This window comes from Hyla sarda, chromosome 4 (genome assembly GCF_029499605.1).
Source record: "Hyla sarda isolate aHylSar1 chromosome 4, aHylSar1.hap1, whole genome shotgun sequence".
Classification (NCBI taxonomy): domain Eukaryota; kingdom Metazoa; phylum Chordata; class Amphibia; order Anura; family Hylidae; genus Hyla; species Hyla sarda.
In genome coordinates, this window is record NC_079192.1 from 76358311 (window position 1) to 76378085 (window position 19775).

The 19775-nt window shown below is 41.8% G+C and overlaps 1 protein-coding gene across 1 annotated transcript; it reads left to right on the plus strand.

The window, feature by feature from the left end:
• The first annotated feature begins 7856 nt into the window (after positions 1–7856).
• LOC130367376 (gastrokine-1-like) lies at positions 7857–18305 on the plus strand. Its single transcript, XM_056569793.1, has 7 exons — positions 7857–8023; positions 9524–9599; positions 13728–13781; positions 14710–14847; positions 16019–16129; positions 16646–16784; positions 18105–18305. The coding sequence occupies exons 1-7, from the start codon at positions 7857–7859 to the stop codon at positions 18194–18196; spliced, it is 777 nt and encodes a 258-aa protein (XP_056425768.1). The 3' UTR covers positions 18197–18305.
• Positions 18306–19775: the final 1470 nt, after the last annotated feature.

The window sequence follows — 19775 nt, forward strand, 5'->3', positions numbered from 1 at the left end:
TCAAGACAAATCTAGGCCTGAAGCCTGCTATCTTCAGCCGAATACAAGACCGTGAGTTCAATCTAACGCAATCCTAATCCTACGTGACTGCTGGACCTAAAGAATACCTGTTACGCCGAGCGCTCCGGGTCCCCGCTCCTCCCCGGAGCGCTCGCAACATCCTCGCTACTGCAGCGCCCCGGTCAGATCTACTGACCGGGTGCGCTGCGATACCGCCCCCAGCCGGGATGCGATTCGCGATGCGGGTGGCGCCCGCTCGCGATGCGCACCCCGGCTCCCGTACCTGACTCGCTCTCCGTCGGTCCTGTCCCGGCGCGCGCGGCCCCGCTCCCTAGGGCGCGCGCGCGCCGGGTCTCTGCAATTTAAAGGGCCACTGCGCCGCTGATTGGCGCAGTTGGTCTAATTAGTGTGTTCACCTGTGCACTCCCTATGTATACCTCACTTCCCCTGCACTCCCTCGCCGGATCTTGTTGCCATCGTGCCAGTGAAAGCGTTCCCTTGTGTGTTCCTAGCCTGTGTTCCAGACCTCCTGCCGTTGCCCCTGACTACGATCCTTGCTGCCTGCCTCGACCTTCTGCTACGTCCGACCTTGCTCTTGTCTACTCCCTTGTACCGCGCCTATCTTCAGCAGTCAGAGAGGTTGAGCCGTTGCTAGTGGATACGACCTGGTTACTACCGCCGCTGCAAGACCATCCCGCTTTGCGGCGGGCTCTGGTGAAAACCAGTAGTAACTTAGAACCGGTCCACTAGCACGGTCCACGCCAATCCCTCTCTGGCACAGAGGATCCACCTCCTGCCAGCCGAATCGTGACAATACCCCTAAATCTAGTGGAACAGCGTAAAGCAATTACTTCAAGCTTATTCCCTACAAGGTCCCAACCAAACCTGTGAAGAGCCTAAAGTCCGGTCCTCTGTAAAGACTGTTGCTACGTTTAACCTGCATAAAATCTGCAGTAAAGTTATCCTCAGTTTACTAAAATTCCGGTTGAGGACAATCCTTTATTCCTCCCTATCGTTCCTGGGAAGGGAGGCGGTAGAATATATATACAGAGAGGAGCCCGCACCCTGGCATCACGACAGTTAAGGGTTAATCCAACACCCTTTCATCACTGCACAGCTACACCACCTACACCCCCAAGCTACCACAACACCATGATTTCTTCTGGTGGAGGGACAGTATGAATAAATTACTACATCACTACTTTCCCTACTCACTCACTCCAACCTATACTCACCCTACCCCCCACTTCAATCGCCGGCTGTCCACTATATGGCTCTAGATCACCCTACTGACCATATGAAAATTGCCCTAATGATGATGCATCACCATTTACAAATCTTAGAAATAGTAGTGAAAAAGTGCAAACAATGTTCTCTAAATTATATACAGAAATATACAATAAAAACTATTCAACACATTTTTAATTTTTTTTGGTCATTAACCCCTTAAGGACGCAGGACGTAAATGTACGTCCTGGTGAGGTGGTACTTAACGCACCAGGACGTACATTTACGTCCTAAGCATAACCGCGGGCATCGGAGCGATGCCCGTGTCATGCGCGGCTGATCCTGGCTGCTGATCGCAGCCAGGGACCCGCCGGCAATGGCCGAAGCCCGCGATCTCGCGGGCGTCCGCCATTAACCCCTCAGGTGCCGGGATCAATACAGATCCCGGCATCTGCGGCAGTTCGCGATTTAAATGAACGATCTGATCGCCCGCAGCGCTGCTGCGGGGAGCCGATCATTCATAACGCCGCACGGAGGTCCCCTCTCCTTCCTCCGTGCGGCTCCCGGCGTCTCCTGCTCTGGTCTGTGATCGAGCAGACCAGAGCAGGAGATGACCAATAATACTGATCTTTTCTATGTCCTATACATAGAACAGATCAGTATTAGCAATCATGGTATTGCTATGAATAGTCCCCTATGGGGACTATTCAAGTGTAAAAAAAAATGTAAAAAAATGTAAAAGTAAAAGTAAAAAAAAAGTGAAAAATCCCCTCCCCCAATAAAAAAATAAAACGTCCGTTTTTTCCTATTTTACCCCCAAAAAGCGTAAAAAACATTTTTTATAGACATATTTGGTATCGCCGCGTGCATAAATGTCTGAACTATTAAAATAAAATGTTAATGATCCCGTACGGTGAACGGCGTGAACGAAAAAAATAAAAAAAGTCCAAAATTCCTACTTTTTTAATACATTTTATTAAAAAAAAATTATAAAAAATGTATTAAAAGTTTTTTATATGCAAATGTGGTATCAAAAAAAATTACAGATCATGGCGCAAAAAATGAGCCCCCATACCGCCAATTATACAGAAAAATAAAAAAGTTAGAGGTCATCAAAATAAAGGGATTATAAACGTACTAATTTGGTTAAAAAGTTTGTGATTTTTTTTAAGCGCAACAATAATATAAAAGTATATAATAATGGGTATCATTTTAATCGTATTGACCCTCAGAATAAAGAACACATGTCATTTTTACCATAAATTGTACGGCGTGAAAACAAAACCTTCCAAAATTAGCAAAATTGCGTTTTTTGTTTTAATTTCCCCACAAAAATAGTGTTTTTTGGTTGCGCCATACATTTTATGATATAATGAGTAATGTCATTACAAAGGACAACTGGTTGCGCAAAAAACAAGCCCACATACTAGTCTGTGGATGAAAATATAAAAGTTATGATTTTTAGAAGGCGAGGAGGAAAAAATGAAAACGTAAAAATTAAATTGTCTGAGTCCTTAAGGCCAAAATGGGCTGAGTCCTTAAGGGGTTAAATACGGGGAAAATGAGTGTTTGGTCCTGATAGAAAGATATCGATTCCTTATTATTATTTTTGACAACTGTACGTTATTGGCATATCATGGCGTATAATCCTTATCTATGGTGTTCTGAACATATATAGTGAATCTTATTGTTGGTGATCTATGAGATATATCTACTGTGCATATAAACAGTGCTTGAGTCTACCTATGGAGGGCCTGGATGGTCACGTGGACTCTATGTTCAAAAACAGAGCCCATGTGACCATCTCCGGATACCAGCTCAGCTCTGTTCCATATATGGTTTACGGGCTGGCTGAGGGTTGGTGCGCTCTTACTTAGAATCTGGCTGAATGCGCAGGTCATTTCCCTTTGCACGCACCTCCGATAGACTACTGGGAGAGAACATATGTCATCTGCGGTTTGTGCGTTCCACATCGGAACACGGTGGAACGCACACGTCGGATCGGTAGCATTTGTGGTCCCTTAGTAGCTTCGGCGAAAAGGGACATTGAACCTGGAACCTTGCAGGTACCTTTTGGTGCGGATGCGAAGGGTAAGGTTTGTTGGAGGGCCTCTCTCCTATCGGAGAAGGGCTTGTGATAAACCGCATCCTTTGTGCATAGTTTTTTAAAGTGTAACACGTTTGCACTTTTTCTTTCACTTTGAGTGATTCGAGAGACCGTTCCTCGGCTAAAAAAAAATTGATAAATAAAATTGGGAAGTTTCACTAGTTCCAAAACCTTGTTTCACATAGAAGCTATACATATACTTGCTATTGTATGCATACACCATACATTTCTTGTTGTGGCATATTAACCCTGCATGTTGCACATTGGTGTATTTCTATATTTTAATATGATATCAATAAAAGTTATGTCTTAAAAGGGTATTGTGCTAAAAATTTGGTTAGTCTTTGTAATTCCGTACCCACACTGTTTAACATTATTTAGTTGGTAAATTCTTTAATTATTGTTATTGTTATAAAAAAGATTTTTTGTTGAGTTATTTGATAATAGTACTAAAACTACTACTAATAATAATATTTTTAAATTATTATTACTATTATTATTAATAATACTATTTATTATTATTATTATTATTATTAATAATGACAATATTTAAACAATTATGATGATAACAATAATATTACTACTACTAATAATAATAAAACAATAATGTATATACTGTATAGGTAAAAAAATAAAATAAATACAGATGCCAAAGAGACTGAACTATGATGAGTTCCCACGAAAAACCTCACACATTTTCAGGTATGGTGGAGCCCATGGTCATCTGATTCTAATGTACAATGACTGCACAGGTAATCTAAGGATAACCCCACAGAAGAAGAAATGTGTATTTTGGGTGGAAATGCCTTTTAATAGTTAACAGCTGGCATATGGGGACAGTTATAGAAAAGAAAATCCTTGCAGATAAAAACATTTCAGATTTACTATTTGGAGAAAATAAGCCACACCTAGCTGAACCATGTCCAAAGATGTCTGGGAGATATCATGACCGTCTAACATCTCTGCTAACAATTTATAGGATTATGCCTGTTGTAGCCCAACATGATGATGCTAGTTTTCCATCCATTGTGGGATTGGAAGGCCCAATACACAAAAAAATGTGGATTCACTTTAGTCTAATGTACACTTACTGCCCATTTTATTAAGTACACTTGTTCAGTTTCTTGGTAAAACAATTAGCTAATCAGCTAATCACATGGCAGCAACTCAAAATATTTAGGCATGTAGATGTGGTCAAGACAGTTTGCTGAGTTGTATTCATCAGAATGAGAAGAAAGGGGATTTAAGTGACTCTGAACATGTCATGATTGTTGATACAGATGGGCTGGTCTGAGTATTTCAGAAATTGCTGATCTACTGGGATTTTCTGGGAATTGCTGATCTACAAGAGAAAATATCCAGTAAGCAGCAGTCATGTGGGCGAATGTTCCTTGTTCACGTCAGTGGAGAATGGGAAGACTGGTTTCAGATGAGAGAAAAGCAACAGTAACTCAAATAACCACTTGTTACAACCAAGGTATGTCAAACAGCATCTTTAAACAAACAACACGTACAACCTTGAAGCCAGTGGTGTACCAAGGCGGGGGGGGGGGGGGGGGGGGGGGCAGCCCAGGCGGCCCACCCCGGGTGTCACTGACAAGGGGGGTGCCATGATGGAGTCGCCCCCCCTCCAATCCAGTGATGTAGCGGCTGGGGTGCGGACCAAACCAGGCAACATCAGCCTGATGGGGTGACACCGTGCCGCCATGACACCATGACGCTCAGCTGCGCTCGCTCCCGTCCATTAGCACCCCATTACCTCGCTCTACCGACCCCCGTTTGCAGCTGTGCTGGCGGCCGGCCCGGGTCTGATGAGGGATGTCGCACATGTGATGTCCCTCCACAGACCCGCGCAGGAGGACGTCAGTGACGTCACTCATCAGGCCGCCGCCAGAGTGAAGAAACGCTGCCAGGTAAGTGTGTCTATGTGTGTGTGTCTGTCTGTCTATGTATGTGTGTGTGTCTGTCTATGTGTGTGTGTCTGTCTACATGTGTGTGTCTGTCTGTGTGTGTCTGTGTGTCTGTGCTTGTCGGGGGGAATCTATGCTACCTAATGTGGGGAAACTGCGCTTCCTAATGTGAGGAATCTATGCTACCTAATGTGGAAAACTATGCTACCTAATGTGGGAAATCTATGCTACCTAATATTGGGAAACTGCGCTTCCTAATGTGGGGAATCTCTGCTACCTAATATGGGGAATCTATGCTCCCTAATGTGGGGAATCTGTGCTTCCTAATGTGGGGAATCTATGCTACCTAATGTGGAATACTATGCTACCTAATATGGTAAATATATGCTACCTAATGTGGGGAATCTATGCTTCCTAATGTGGGGAAACTATGCTACCTAATGTGGGGAATGTATGCTACCTAATGTGGAGAAACTGCTACCTAATGGCCCTATCCACTGCTGCTTTTCCGCCCGGCGCCTGCATCTGTGGAGTAAGAACAGCATGGGGAGGAGTGTTGCGGTGGTGCGCAACGTGGCGTCACGACGCTGACGCCGCCTTCACCGATCTTTTAAAGGTGCAGAAGGATCCATCACCAGCGGTCAGACGGAGGCATCATCAAAATGTAAGTAAATAATTATATGTGAAGGGAGGGGGTGTAATTAAGGGGAGGGAGGGTGGGGGAAGGAGGGGGTGTAATTAAGGGGGGTGTAATTAAGGGGAGAGAGGGAGTGGGGTGTAATTAAAGGGTACCTCTCATAAAAAAAAAACTTTTGATATATTATAGATTAATGTATGCAGGATAACTTTACAATTGCATGTTATTAAAAAATATGCTTCTTTCTATTTAATTTTCCACTTTGAAGAAATGACCACTAGGGGTCTCCCTACCAGTCCTGGCAGCAAGCATTTCAGACTCAGGCTGGAGTCCTAAACACTACGAGCTGCCAGTCTGCTTTGTTCACAAAGGAGAACACTCAGAGCTGCCAGCCTGCTTTGTTCACAGAGTGTTTAGGACTCCAGCATGAGTCAGAAATGCTTGCTGACACGACAGATCGGGAAAAATACAATAGAAAGAAGCATATTTTTCATTAACATGCTATTGGAAAGTTATTCAACATTCATTAATCTAAAATATATCAAAACCTTATTTGATGAGAGGTATCCTTTAAGGGGGGGTGCGGGTGGGGGGTGTAATTAACCCCTTAAGGACCGGAGGTTTTTCCGTTTTTGCATTTTCGTTTTTTGCTCCTTGCCTTTAAAAAATCATAACTCTTTCAAATTTACACCTAAAAATCCATATGATGGCTTATTTTTTGCGCCACCAATTCTACTTTGTAATGACATCAGTCATTTTGCCCAAAAATCTATGGTGAAACGGGAAAAAAAATCATTGTGCGACAAAATTGAAAAAAAAAACGCTGTTTTGTAACTTTTGGGGGCTTCCGTTTCTACGTAGTACATTTTTCGGTAAAAATGACACCTGATATGTATTCTGTAGGTCCATACGATTAAAATGATACCCTACTTATATAGGTCTGATTTTGTCGGACTTCTGGAAAAAATCATAACTACATGCAGGAAAATTAATACGTTTAAAATTGTCATCTTCTGACCCCTATAACTTTTTTATTTTTCCGTGTATGGGGCGGTATGAGGGCTCATTTTTTGCGCCGTGATCTGAAGTTTTTAACGGTACCATTTTTGCATTGATAGGACTTATTGATCACTTTTTATTCATTTTTAAATGATATAAAAAGTGACCAAAAATGCACTATTTTGGACTTTGGAATTTTTTTGCGCGCACGCCATTGACCGAGCGGTTTAATTAATGATATATTTTTATAATTCGGACATTTCCGCACGCGGTGATACCACATATGTTTATTTTTATTTTTATTTACACTGTGTTTTTTTTTTTTATTGGAAAAGGGGGGTGATTCAAACTTTTAATAGGGGAGGAGTTAAATGATCTTTATTCACTTTTTTTTTTCACTTTTTTTTTGCAGTGTTATAGGTCCCATAGGGACCTATAACACTGCACACACTGATCTTCTATGTTGATCACTGGTTTCTCATAAGAAACCAGTGATCGATGATTCTGCCGGATGACTGCTCATGCCTGGATCTCAGGCACTGAGCAGTCATTCGGCGATCGGACAGCGAGGAGGCAGGTAGGGGCCCTCCCGCTGTCCTGTCAGCTGTTCGGGATGCCGCGATTTCACCGCGGCTATCCCGAACAGCCCACTGAGCTAGCCGGGATGCTTTCGGTTTCACTTTAGACGCGGCGTTCAACTTTGAACGCCGCGTCTAAAGGGTTAATAGCGCGCGGCACAGCGATCAATGCCGCGCGCTATTAGCCACGGGTCCCGGCCGTTGTTAGAGGCCGGGCCCGACCCGCTATGACGCGGGGCCACGCCGTGGCCCCGCGTTATAGATCGGGAGTGGACACATGACGTTCCAGTACGTCATGTGTCCTTAAGGGGTTAAGGAGGGGTGTAGGTGGGGGGGGTGCCAAACAAAGGGTCCGCCCCGGGTGCCAAATTCTCTAGGTACGCCCCTGCTTGAAGTAGATGGGCTGCGGCAGCCGAAGACCTCACCAAGTTTCACTCCTGTCAGCTAAGAACAAGAAACTGAGGTTACAATTCACACAACTCACCAGAATTGGACAGCGGAAGACTGGAAGAATGTTGCCTGGTCTGAGGAGTCTGGATTCCAGCTGCAACATTCCAAAAACAGTGTAAGAATTTGTCATAAACAACATGAAAGCATGGATCCATCCCGTTATCCTTGTATCTTTGTATCAATGGTTCAGGCTAGTGGTCCAGCAGGATAATGCATCATCTCCCATCACATCATCTTATACATTATATGTACAGATTATAAATATATATATATATATATATATATATATATATATATATATATATTTAGATAAAAGAAATGCATATAATACATAAAATTTATCTCACATATACCTCCAATGGTGTAACCAATAAAAAATTAAATACATGTTATACAGTTAATGACCTTTCCCTATATTGGAAATCGCTACAAACAAATGCTCGGATTAAAGTGCATGTTCAGACATTGTAACACCTAAACAGTGATCTCATGTGCTCATGTGCTGGATGCGAGGTTAGCAATACAGTGGGAGGTGTGTCCGGGGAGGTTGTGGGAAGTTAGAAGAGCTTTGGGGGGGACAGGCGACAGCTAAGGGACGAGGGGGGTGTAAAAATTGGCCTAGAAAGTTTCAGGTTATACCGGCACTCCTAGTTTCACATTATACTGGCGCTCACTCCTCCAGCGCTGAAGCACTGATGTCAGGACAGGGGACGTCCTCACTCTTCACAAATGTACCAGCCCAAGGTAGGTCTGCTTGGTGGCTTCTAAAGTGGCAGGCACTGATGGATCAACCAGGTATATTGTGTGGTGAAGGCTGGCACAGTTTCATAGTTACATATAGTTCTTAAGGCTGGAAAAAAAAAAGAAATCCATCAAATTCAACCGACATTCCTACTGTGCCCCTACTCTGTGGATCCAGAAGAAGGCAATAAACTTTTATGAGGCTGATGCCAATTGCGCCATGCAAAGGGAAAAAAAATTCCTTCTCAACTCCAAATATATCAGAATAAATCCGTGGAACCGCATTTTGTCAGGCGGCAGTAAAAGTATTATGGTGGTCAGTGCAGGCCCCAGTGGATTGCGACTGTTAAGACCATGATACCTATGCCGCTAGTAAAAAAAAAAACAACCATTAAAAATGTAATCCCACAACACTCCAAAAATTGTGGAAATCAATGTGTCCTTTTATTCCCCCATGATAGGAGATGCCAGTTGCAGCCTTTTTTAAGCATGCACTCAACAATTTTTGGAGTGCTGTTTGATTACTTTTGGAATAGATAGATAGATGATAGATAGAAAGTGTGGTAGCCCAGTGCGGGAGGTGTTACCCTGTACCCTTGCTGCCCTGTCAGTCAGCCTCCCTACAGTGTCCCCTGGGCCCCTTGCATCTGTCCCCCTATGTAAATATATTTCTAATGTATTATACCATGTAATGTGTTTAGAAAGCGTTGTCACTTTAAGACTGTTTACCATGTGACTTGACATGTGATTGTTACCCAGGAGGTACCAGTGACCAGTTGATCCCAGGGGTGACCTATGGGCTCCCTGCTAGTCTCCCCCATATAAGCTCTGGGTGGAGCTAGCTCTCTCTCTTTCCTTAAGAGTCTTTGCTGAGGTCAAGTCGAGTCCTAGAGAGTGTCCAGAGTCATTGGAGGCCTCAAGTCCAGTCCTGCAGCCACAGTCAATTGCAAGTAAGCTACAGTCATAGCTTTGTCAGTCATCAGTCAAATCAGTCCCTGTCGGCAACTGTCAAGTCAGCGTGGCCTGCATTAAATTGTCCAGTCCTACTACAAGTCCCAGCAAGCCCTTAGAGTCTCTGAGTCACTGGTGACCTCCGTGGACCCTGGCTGAACTGTATAGACTTAACCATCTGTCATCTCTACCTCAGTAAAGCTACTGTTATCCGTAACTTGGCGTCGGAGTCTTTATTGCCCCCGTGCCCAGCCCAGGATCTAACGGGATACCTTCGGGTGGTATCGAGGATAAACCACTCCCTGGCGTCACGAATACAAGGGGTTAATGCCATCTGCCCCTAGGGTAACAACATCTGCCCTCATCACACCCTGTTACCACAATAGATAGATATGAGAGATAGGCTGACTGATAGAGTCAAAGAAGCCTTGGCCCGACAAACAAAAGGATAACAAAACATTAAGTGTAAAACCACAAAAAAAACTATATTCATCAAAAATGTTACAAAAATGTTGAATTGCAGGGATCACCCCAACTGATAAAGAATAGTGACCATAAATAATATGTAAGCAGGTGAAATACATTTACTAACTAATTGAGTAGATTTCTATTGTTTGTGGATGTCACACCTTAGATACACCAATTATGGACTTTACAGCCAGTTATCGGGCTAGTCTAAAAACTGGTTGATGTCTTTGTATCCTAAAGTGAGGGAATGAGATATGGTTAAGTTAAGTACACTACATTATTATTATGGTACATGATTAGGAGACCTGCCTAATATTTATAGATTTGCGTTACTAGATTATGATTCACGTCTTTACTTTTTGGGCCATCACTTCGTACAAAATACATTTTCTCCTTTGTAATTAAACTCTCATTCCATTCTTCATGGCATTTCCACACCCTCATTCTGTTTGCTGTTCTGTCCTATGCTTGGTTTATCATACGTCTATGGAGGGAAAGGGTCATAATAGTGGAATATTAAACCAATCCTTTTTAACAAACATGTATCACCCACACGTAGGGTTTACTCTGGTGTATCACAGATTGGAACTCTTGGGCTTATCTCACCCCATTGTTATGTGGTGTTGGCTGGAACCTATAAAAGTGCAGATCACAACAAATCTCCACTCTAAAGGCAACACTGAGAATGGGTACTATGGTAAGTGCTGCGGCAGGTACTGTGTAAGCATACCTGTACTACAGATGTATTTATATACAACATTCTAAATTTATTATGGAATTTAGTTAGATTATAAAATAAATGTTTATATAATAACATTTTGTATAAATAATATGTCTATCTAAATATAGTAGAAAGTATTATACTATAATATTATTAGTAAAAGATTTAATATATGTGATGTTCTGAAGGCTTACCTTTTACATTACAATGTTAGCATTGGAATGGGAGCCCAAGAGTCACTTCTGTCCACCAAGTGTTAAGGGTTGGGTAACGGGCAAGCGGTGGTGTGTTGTATCGTGAATTACTTCATGAGGTTGGACACTCTTTGTTCTGTGCAAGTTCATGGTAATTAACAATAGTATTTAAGTGAAGGAACCTGACACTACTACCCAATTTTCAGGTACCTCACAACAGATTTACCAAAACTGTTCATAATTATTAGATTTTTTGGTAATTCATCATCTTGATTTTGGCATTTAAATCTCTGGCTGGGTTCCCACATTACATTTTGGTCAGATTTTTTGCCAAAGCCATGTCAAAAACACATAAATACAGTGAAGGAGTTTAAGCATGCATGGGATAGGCATACGGCTATCCTTCATATAGGGCCGAGACTATTGATAGGATTCAGAATATTGGGCTAACTGGATGGGCCAAATGGTCCTTATCTGCTGACACATTTTATGTTTCTATAAAAAGGTGCAAATCTTTCAGTTATAGGTTTTCTCTCTGCCATTTCTACTTGGTTTGTTTACTAGTATATTAAAGGAGTTGCTTAAGGGGTATTCCGCCCCCAGACAGCTTATCCCCTATACAACGGAAGGGGGTGTGGTGTGTGTCACGTCTTCTGCCACGGGAACCCAGCATTCTAAACATACTGTTTGGAATGCCCGGTGCTGCCCGGAGATTGCGGGGAGTATATTCTAGCAAGAAAAAAGGAATGACCAGCAATTTCAGGAACAGACCATGGATATGGAAAGTGACATTTATGGAAAAAAGCAGACCATTTTTCTCTAAATACAATGCTATAAAGATATTCAAGGAATTAGTTGTAATGGTTTACAAATACAGAATAAAATAAGCAACCTGAAACAACATCTAAATATGTGAAAACGTCCCCACAATTTTTTTTATTTTTATCTAAATTTTACAGATATATATATATATATATATATATATATATATATATATATATAGATAGATATAGATACAGTGATCCCTAAACTTATAATGGCCTCAACATACAATAGTTTCAACATACAATGGTCTTTTCTGGACCATTGTAACTTGAAACCAGACTCAACATACAATGCTATGGTATCTGCGTGTCAATGGCTTGAAGAACTGACCAATCAGAATGGATATTTCACTGGTAAAACCTGTGTATTCCTAAAGTGCATGCACTGACTGGTGTCTGGTAGTGCTCCCTACAGTACCGGGAGGTATTACATGTTCTGTACTCTTTACCTGTACCAGGGTTAGCTGCTCCTTTGGGCATCAGGTGAGGGTGGCACCATTTTCCTTTTTTTAGGACATTGCGTGTTCTTTACAGGACCCTGAAGAAGCTTCTATCCTCTACATAGACCAGTGTTTCTCAAAGAGGTTGCCTCCAGCTGTTGCAAAACTACAACTCCCAGCATTCCCGGACAGCCTTTGGCTGTCTGGGCATGCTGGGAGTTGTAGTTTTGCAACAGCTGGAGGCACCCTGGTTGGGAAACACTGAAATAGACAGTGATTTACAGCTCCCAACAGCTCTTTCTTACTTTTAACTGTAAGGATTTGCTTTATCTGTATTAGTTATCTACCTATTTATCTTTAATCCTCACTTTTTCCTATTTTTGGATGACATTTTGGTGGTTTCAGAACCAATTACCAGGTTTCCATAGAGTTATGGTCTCAACGTACGATGGTTTCAACATACAATGGTTGTCCTCTGGAACCAATTTATATTGTAACTTGAGCAACATGCATCCAAATTTCAGGTATAGACATAGATTACAACACAATATACTGGCTGCCTACAGCTGCCACTGGGACTAGTTTCTGTGCTTACTGCATACAGTGTTCTTATAAAGTTCAATGAACAGCCAGTATTCATTTAGGTTCCTTAGCTCCCTCCAGTGGTGGCTGGCATCCAAAACCAGAACTTCTAGACACATTTCTATCCAGGAAATTTGGAGCGCTGTATCATAAAACATATATGTCTCAGGGTCTTCTTTCAATATGATTGGACCACATTAATTATATAGTTAATTACTTGTTGTATAAATGGTGCAGTTGGTGGCTAGGGATCCCAAATGCTGCTGTCTCTGGTGGATACTAGGTGAGCCTGTGGCTGATGGGGGTTGTCAGGGTAGAGATCATGCTGGGGGGCACTCCTGACATCACAAGTGACATGTGCCGCAAAATTTACTGGGCCGCGGGCACATGCATATCTGGTGGCCAGGCGAGGAGCAGCTCCTCCTTCTGACCCATTATCCTGCATGCATCATCAGTAACACACGCAGAGACAGGCCGAGTCAACCAGGGAGGAGCAGGCATGCTATTGATGTTATTGTTAACGAATAAAGTTTTGGACGGGCAGCACAGCTGCTTTGGGCTATCTAGAAATCACTGGGACCAGGGCAGCTGCCCCTTCAGCCAGCCCTGATATGTCCCTGCAGGGTTTAAGCAATGAAGATCAGGAATTAGCACAGAATTATGTACTTAAAAATGATATTATAAAAGGTGTAAATTCACTTTAAGGTCAGAAAAAAATCAATTGTGCATCAACTGGTGCAGAGAGACTAATCACGTCAGTACTGCCCATAACCCATTTGATACAGAAGGCTAAGATTTCTTATAATCTGTTAAAGTACTCATCCTTTGCTTATATTCAGTTCTTGCACAAAGATAATTTTTTGGATAATTTTTTTCCCCTTATTCTCTCTTTCCATAGCTGCTGTTTCTGGGCTTTTTGGCCGTCTTCATAAACCCACTACGGGGAGATGAGGTAAGAGATTGATAATCCTTAAATTGTTTTATGAGCCTTTTGTGGCATATCACATATGGTATTGGCCAACAATATATTTTGTCTGCATGTCATTTTTTTTTTTTAAATATAGTCTTAAAGATGCAAAGTGCTGTGTCCAATGTAGACTTCAACAACAATACAATTACAATACAATTATTCTGTAATGTTAGTAGCAAAGTAACATTTGCTGAGGTTTCTTTCTTCATATCATTTCATTAACTTAATTAATGTTCTATTATATGCTTAGCACAAACAAATCATAACTAAGCAGTTTGTCCCCTGTTTACCTTAAAGCGGTACTCCGCCCCTAGACATCTTATCCCCTATCGAAAAGATAGGGGATAAGATGTCTCTACGCAGGGGTCCCCCCGCTGAGGACCCCCGCGATCTCCCTTCTACACACGGCATCCGTTTAGAGCGCTGGGTGCACCGTCGAAGGCTTGTGATGTCACGGCCCCGCCCTCAATACAAGTCTTTGAGAAGGGGCGTGACATCACGAGCCTCCGCCCCCACATCGCCAGTTATCAGGCATGGAGCAAAGTTCGCTCCGTGCACCAGATGTCTGGGGTGCCACAGCAAAGATCGCAGGGGTCCTTTGGATAATGGGGTATAAGATGTCTAGGGGCAGAGTACCCCTTTAAGCTGACTTGACATGCATAGAGCATAGTTATCCCAGATTGGACCACCCAAGCCCATTGAGCCCTTACATCTGCCCAGGTTTGTTTGTTGCTTATCCCAGCTCTTAATGTAAGCTGTAAGGGGCGTTGGGGGTAAGAAGAACATTCCCAAAACCTCCTCCCTATATTTTCATTTAGCTTTTGTTTGACAATAATGCATATGGTGTAGCAGAGCATCTGTCACCTGACCATGCAGTGCCTAAATTCATGTTATAAAATATGTCTTCCAGTCATTCCAGTACTTAGGAACAGGATACAATGGAGAGAATGAATACCACACTGTGACGGTCAATGAGCAAGTCAAGGTTGCTGTGTTTAATGTGTACTCTGGAAGACAGTCAGCCAATGCCGTCTTCGATTACAGCCAGGTAAGAGGCTAGGATGTAAACCTTACTTTTCGTATAAACGGTGTCACTGTCTCACTCATCATCGTACTGTGTATTTTTCGTGGTTAGGAGATTAAACAAATAATATAGATTGTTTCTTCAAGAAATATTGCCAATATGTATAAATGGACTTGAGTTGAACTGGAGAAACCATCCATGCTTGCTTTAAGGGGAACTCCGGTGGAAACAAGAGGAATACAAATGTTTTCAAATCAACTGGTCCCAGAAAGTTAAACAGATTTGTAAATCACTTCCATTAAAAATATGAAGCCTTCCAGTACTTAGCTGCTGTATACTACAGAGAAATTTGCGAAGTTCTTTCCAGTCTAACAACAGTGCTCTCTGCTGACACCTCTGTCCGTGTCAGGAACTGTCCAGATTAGAAGCAAATGCCCATTGAAAACCTCCCCTGCTCTGGACAGTTCCTGATACGGACAGAGGTGTCAGCAGAGAGCACTGTTGTCAGACTTTACAGAACTTTACAAATTTCTCTGTAGTATATCTGTAGCATAGAGCAGCTGATAAGTACTGGAAGAGTTGATATTTTTAAATAGAAGTAATTTACAAATCTGTTTAACTTTCTGGAGCCAGTTGATTTGAAAAAATATGTTTCCACCGGAGTCCCTTTTTAATTTCATCAAACCCCCTTAACATATATTGTATCTGCACCGGGATGACTTGTACCTACTATCGTTTTACAATGTAATGTTGCCAGTTGATTGTACCAATCTCAGAGCACCCATTGGTCCCTTACAGAAAACAACTCATTATGCTAGGGCTATCTGACATCACATGGCACATAGTACACAGTGTTGCTACAGTGTATTTTAAATACTGAATGCGCATGTGGTCATGTTACGGCAGAATCAATCTATGATTAATTTCCATTTAGAATGTGATCATAGCAATTTACAACCACATTCACATTCATTAGTTGTGAGGCAGGTAGCACAACACTGTGATCTTTGGCCATGCAATGTGTTGCTGTATATCTCCAACCTAACGCTGCTCCATATAAGTACATATGGGTAAAAGGCATTTACATACAATTTCCTTGTAGAGTCATTTCTCATGTCTACCATTCAGGCAACAAGTGTAATATCTGCTTTAATAAAATACAATGATAACAATCAATCATTTTCTTTGTTTTCAGAACATTGTTGCCTACCACATGCCCTACAAAGGTATCTGTGTCCTGGCACACATGGATATTGCTACCTTTCCAGGCCTTGGAAGGATAAATGAGTGGATTCACACCAAGAGGGTAACTATCTTTGCCATTTTTTTGTTAAGACACCTGGGAGGACAATGGGACATATTAGACCTATTTCTTAAATGTATATGGCCTGCAAAAGTTGGAGTTTACTATCATATAAACTTACACAACAAATTAGGCTGAAAGGTTGAAACTGTCTCCCAAACCCTAAGCAGTTTCCGCCTTCTTCACCACATTGTATAAACATTTTAGATATTCGAATCCTCTCATAGAATATGGCCAGATTGTACCCTGCATACATCTAGAATACATCTTGAAGAAGATCTCTGTCATGGGTCCTCTAATGACTTGAAATGATCCTAATTAAATTTACTAAAGTGATATTAGTGTCCAGCCCAGATCCATAATACATAAAGAATTACATTTCCATTAATATTAAGGTGACATAATTATACCTACATACCTATGTTACAAGGTTCCTAACATTTCATGCAATACTATAGCAATGTGTACAGTTATGGGGGAGTTTCAGATATTGACATTGATGTTTTTTTCCTGCTACAGGAACAGAAAAAGGACCTAGAAGAGCTGCGCAAACATTACTTTGTGACCAACCAGCAAGTGTACGATCTTGCCCAGTACGGTAACGCCATTCAAAGCCTTTGCTGGGGAATTCCAACCTACTGGGCTCGTGAATACACTAGTAAGTACAAACCTGGTTGTCCTTTTGCGTATCTCTGCCCAGTACTTCACCAATGTCAGACACTCTTTTAAAGGGGTACTGCGGTGCTAAGACATCTTACTAAGACATCCAAAGGATAGGGGATAAGATGTCTTAGCACCAGAGTACCCCTTTAAACTTCATCGGTAACCATTGGGGAGATTTACCAAAACCTATGCAGAAGAAAAGAAGTGCAGTTCCCCATAGCAACCAATCAGATTGCTTCTATCATTTTTATATAGGCCTCTGAAAAATGAAAGAAGTGATCTGATTGGTTGCTGTTGACAACAGCACCTCTCTTCCTCTACACAAGTTTTGATAGATCTCCCCCATTGTCTCTGTTCCCAAATGTTTACACGTGTTATCTAGCTAGTAGTGTTGCTCGCGAATATTCGCAATGCGAATTTTATTCGCGAATATCGCATATTCGCGAATTCGCGAATATTCGCGAATATAGCACACTATATATTCGTAATTACGAATATTCGTTTTATTTTTTTTTGTAATTTTTTTTTTTTAGTAATTTTTTTTTCACATTACACATCACAGTGATCATCCCTCTCTGCTTTCAGCTTGTGTGGTGTAAAGAAGGCTCTAATACTACCGCGCGAAGTTTCGCATATGCGAACATTTGCATATGCTAATTTTCGCATATTCGAATTTTCGCTTGTGTTAATTTTGTATATGCTAATTTTCGCATATGTTAATTTTCGCATTCACGAATTTTCGCTTAAGCGAAAATAAAATGCCAATATTACAAATATGCGAATATTCGCGAATATATGACGAATATTCGTCCATATATTCGCGAATATTCGCGAATTCGAATATGGCCTATGCCGCTCAACACTACTAGCTAGGACAATTCATTTTTTTAGCAGAAAGGTTTCCCATTACTAAGCTGATAGCATGGTATGCCAATCGATCAGTTAAAGTCAGTGCTGGAACCCAGTGGCAACTGTTCAGTTTTCCTGCTGCACCCCCACAGGTGAAAGATAGTATTACAAGATGCTCATTTAGATAAATAAAATCCCTGAGATTCTGGCTTCTTTAGATTGCGACATGTTCATTGTAGCTGTTCTCCAGTGTGGCTTATAAATGAAGGGCCAAATAAAGTACCAACTTTTATTAACTCAGAATACTCTGATAAAGTATTTTCAAACCAGACACCCCTTCAATGCCAAGATGATTTATATTTTATATTCCTCCAACCCACAGTCTGAAGAGTACTTTGAAATGAAACAAGAGATATCAAAATGAATGATGAATATATTGTAAATGACGCAATGTTCTTTTCCCCAGGTCCTCATGAAGGTTTTGCTGGTGCTAATGGATGTGCTGGTATTCATTTATTCTGCCTGCGTATCGGTCTCTGTGCAGGATTCAATCTGTAAACTTCAATCTGTACAACATCTACAAACACTATGGTGCTGTCCTCAATAAACCCTGACTATCCAGCTGCAAGTGGTGAACCAGTAGAATATGTAACATGCTGGGGTTACAGACCACTAATAAAATAAAAATAAACTATTAAAAAATGACTGTGTTTTCATTAAGCAGTAACTTATTGAAATTCAATGGTAGTACAATTACTTTGTCTTTAGAAGTATTTTCTGATGAGTGTATATAATGAGTATATTAGTCATCATATCCACATTGTATAATACTGGGCCTCATCTTATGTCTATAAACAGTACATAAGTAATAAACAAGACAGTAATAAACAAGACAGTAATGGACAGAAACAGTAGGCTCCAATCCAGAAATGAAAATTCTAATGAATTGATGCTCTCTAGATAGACTAATATCCCATATAAGGGAGAATGAGGGCTGAATAATAATGATAATAATATTTATATATGTGTGTGTGTGTGTGGATTTTAACCTTTAAACATTTAATACATATTTTTTACTTAAAATAAACTTCAGTTTATTATTATATTTTAGGGTTTTCCACATTTTAGGGGTTGTCCTGTAAAAGACAACATATTCCCTACAGGATAGGGGATAAGTGTCTGATCATGGTGGTCTGACTGGTGGGACTCCCCGCAATCTCCAGATTGGGGCCCTGGCCCTCAGAAAAAGCATGTGCTGCATCTGCACTGTATTCTCTTCCATGGCAGCTCCAAAGATATCTGAGTGCTGTACTCTCCAGTGTAATGAAGAACTGTGTCCCTGTAGTGGAATATGACCCTCCAAACAGGGACACGGTTTTCTGGTTTGAAGCCTGCTCCCTCTTACTCCATCCCCACTACCCTCTGTCAGGGGGACACATTTCCCTGCCTTTCTCCCACCCACACCAAACATCTCCCCCCTATTCTTTATCCTGTGGATGGGAAATATTGTCTTTCACTGGACAACCAGTTCAGTGTAGAAAAGTCTAAAATATATTAACAAGCTGAAGGTTATTTATTTCAATTCATATAGAGAAAACAGACATGGTCGCACATCCACATCATGCACAATGATCTAATACTTCTCAGCAATATTCATTAAACTAACAGGTCGTTGGTGTACTTTATGATCATGAAGTGCAAGCCTACCAGCCACGTCTTGGCCACCTGTAAGTGGTGGGTCCCTAGCATAAAATGGCGAAGCACTGGGTGGCGACCACCACTGCTGCAACACCGGTGCCCACAAGGGGAGCGACCCACTGGCAGAGCAGCCCCAATGCCACTCAAACCAGTCCCAGGGCCGCGCCTCCCCACAGACATGGCACCCAGGCAGCAATGGATGCCGCACAGCACCAAACCAGTGTGAACAAGGTGTAAAAGCTCACTTACCATGTGCTCCCAGTCAGAAGCTGGGAAGCGGCCAAAAAGGAAGGAGCCCTGTGCAGCTTCCTGCTAATTTATATATGCATGGGCTGAGGGGGAGGGGCAGATTGCAGACCGAGGCAGTGGTCACCACTCGGCGCTACACCAGTATCAGGTTATGGACCCACTCTGACTAAGTGGCCTTGACGTGGTGAGT

What these genes read in the sequence shown, in the direction of transcription:
- LOC130367376 (XM_056569793.1), top strand. Translation starts at nt 7,857, where the DNA reads ATGGGCTGCGGCAGCCGAAGACCTCACCAAGTTTCACTCCTGTCAGCT. An exon ending in ACCCACTACGGGGAGATGAG is followed by an intron (nt 13,782 to 14,709) that starts GTAAGAGATTGA and finishes TATGTCTTCCAG; the next exon opens with TCATTCCAGTACTTAGGAAC. An exon ending in CTGGGCTCGTGAATACACTA is followed by an intron (nt 16,785 to 18,104) that starts GTAAGTACAAAC and finishes TCTTTTCCCCAG; the next exon opens with GTCCTCATGAAGGTTTTGCT.